The sequence below is a fragment of the Penaeus vannamei genome, chromosome 13 (assembly GCF_042767895.1).
Source record: "Penaeus vannamei isolate JL-2024 chromosome 13, ASM4276789v1, whole genome shotgun sequence".
Classification (NCBI taxonomy): domain Eukaryota; kingdom Metazoa; phylum Arthropoda; class Malacostraca; order Decapoda; family Penaeidae; genus Penaeus; species Penaeus vannamei.
The window spans coordinates 38,820,979-38,823,478 of record NC_091561.1 but is presented as its reverse complement, the minus strand read 5'-3'; the positions used below and the strand labels follow the sequence as shown (position 1 = coordinate 38,823,478).

General features: G+C 34.3%; 1 protein-coding gene across 1 annotated transcript in view; it reads left to right on the top strand.

The window, feature by feature from the left end:
* The window catches only part of LOC138863760 (uncharacterized), a 758-nt gene extending 371 nt beyond the window's left edge, over positions 1–387 (top strand). The window contains exons 2-3 of the mRNA XM_070128605.1: positions 1–95; positions 197–387. The exon at positions 1–95 is cut by the window's left edge and continues 70 nt beyond it. Coding sequence (XP_069984706.1) covers positions 1–95; positions 197–387 — 286 coding nt within the window. The remainder of the gene's footprint in view (positions 96–196) is intronic.
* The last annotated feature ends 2,113 nt before the right edge of the window (positions 388–2,500 follow it).

Below are 2,500 nucleotides of genomic sequence, written 5' to 3'. Positions count from 1 at the left end.
TAGTGAGCCCCAAGAGAGCCCGAGTGAGCCCAAGAGACCCCGAGAGACCCCGAGAGACACTCTAGTGAGCCCCAAGAGTGCCCGAGTGACCCCGAGTAAGGCCGAGAGAGCCCGAATATTCCCGAATCGCCGAGTGAACCCGAGAGAACCCGAATGTTCCCGAATATTCCCGAATGATCCCGAGAAAACCCGAGAGAACCCGAATATTCCCGAATGAGTCCGAGAGAACCCGAATATTCCCGAATATTCCCGAATGATCCCGAGAAAACCCGAGTGAGCCCGAGAGAACCCGAATGTTCCCGAATATTCCCGAATGATCCCGAGAAAACCCGAGAGAACCCGAATGTTCCCGAATATTCCCGAATGATCCCGAGAAAACCCGAGTGAGCCCGAGAGAACCCGAATGTTCCCGAATATACCCGAGTGAGTCCGAGAGAACCCGAATATTCCCGAAGGATTCCGAGAGAGTCCGAGTGAGCCCGAGAGAGCCCCGAGAGACCCCGAGAGAGCCCCGAGAGACCCCGAGTATTCCCGAATTATACCGAGAGAGCCCCGACAGAGCCCCGAGAGAGCGCAGGAATAATGGAATGATAGCGGTACGATGGGTTTTATGCCCCCGAGGCTTTATATGGTAATTTGTTTTAACTACGGCCACTTTCTGTGTCTGAAATGTCGGGCGGGTTTTGACAGTGTTTGCTTTTCATATCTTTGGCTTATTGTTGTTTGATGTTTGTTTGTTTTTTTCTTTCTTTCTTTCTTTCTCCTTCTTTTGGGGTTTTTATTTGTTTATTTATTTATTTGTCTTATATATTTATTGATTTATTTATTCAGCTACGGATGTGTGTTTGAGATGTCGGAAGGTTTTGACTGAATTGGCTTTTCATATCTTTTGGCTCATTGTTGTATTTCTTTCTTTCTCTCTCTCTCTCTCTCTCTCTCTCTCTCTCTCTCTCTCTCTCTCTCTCTCTCTCTCTCTCTCTCTCTCTCTCTCTCTCTCTCTCTTTCTCTCTTTTTTGTAAGGTCTTCATTTATTTATTTATTTATTTGTGTATGTTATACATTTATTGATTCATTAATTCAACTACAGACGCTTTCTATATTTGTTTGTTTGTTTGTTTGTTTTTTGTGGGTCTTTTCTTTATTGGTTTGTCAAGTGATGTATACATATTTCCATCTTATCTTTATATTTGTGTATTTCTATTGCAATGATTATTATATTCGTACTTATTTTGTGATCATCATCTTTATTATTATTACGTTTGTTATTACCATCATTACTGTCATTACTATTATTATTGTAATAATTACTCTTATCATCGTCATCATTGTTATCAATATTATCATTACCATTGCTATTACTATTATCATTATCATTGTTGTCATTATCATTAGCATTGCTATAATTATCATCAGTTGTTATTATTGTTATTATCATCATTTTTAGGATTATTGTTATCATTGTCAGTATCATTGTCACCGCTATCATTGTCATTATTATTGTCATAATTTTTATTACGTTCGTTATTGTTATCATTTCCATTTTCATTATCATAATTATCATCATCATCATCATCTCTATCATTATCATCATCACCATCATCACTGTCATCATTATCAATATTATAAACGTTATCAAGATTATCATCATTATTACTACTGTTATTACTTCAATCATTCCAAAAGATTATATGAAGTGATTCCTTGGATATTATTTTCCCAGTTCTTGATTCTCGAGTCACCTTAAATATATCAAGATTATATTATTATACAAAAACTGTTTGGTATATGTGGTTATCGGTTAAATTATCTATATTGATTTATAGGTTTACGATAAGGTGTGGGTGTTCAAGTGTGCAAATTTGTGATTTATACATATCGTAATTGTTTGTGTGTCATTGGAGGCATTATTGTTATTATTATTATCATCATTATTATCATTATTTTTATCATTAATATCATTACTTTTTGCCGACTATTATCACGGTTATTCTTAGTAATAATTATTATCTTACTGTTATTATTATCATTATCATCATTATCATTACTGTCAGCATTCTCAGTACTATCAAAATCATTATCATGCTTAGTATCATTATCAGTATCATTACTATGATTAATATCATTAGCATCTTTCTTATCATCATTATCATCCCCATCATCATCATGATTATCAAGGTTATCATTTCAACTTTGATATTGATTACAATGTTTATTGTCATCAGTAATAGCATTGATAAAAGTGAATAATTTATCTTGATTATTATCAATATGGCTGCAAAAGTTATTGTTATCGTTGGTTATCTCTTATTATCAATCCTCAGATTTACTACATTATAATATTATGATTAATTCGATGATTGTTATGCCACCATGACTATTATTATTATGAGTATAATGGCAATGCGTTTGTTTTTTTGTTTGTTTTTACTTTTTATAGATTTATATTTATCATCATCATTATTGCTATTTTTCGACTTTTTTTGTCAACGCCATTTTCAAT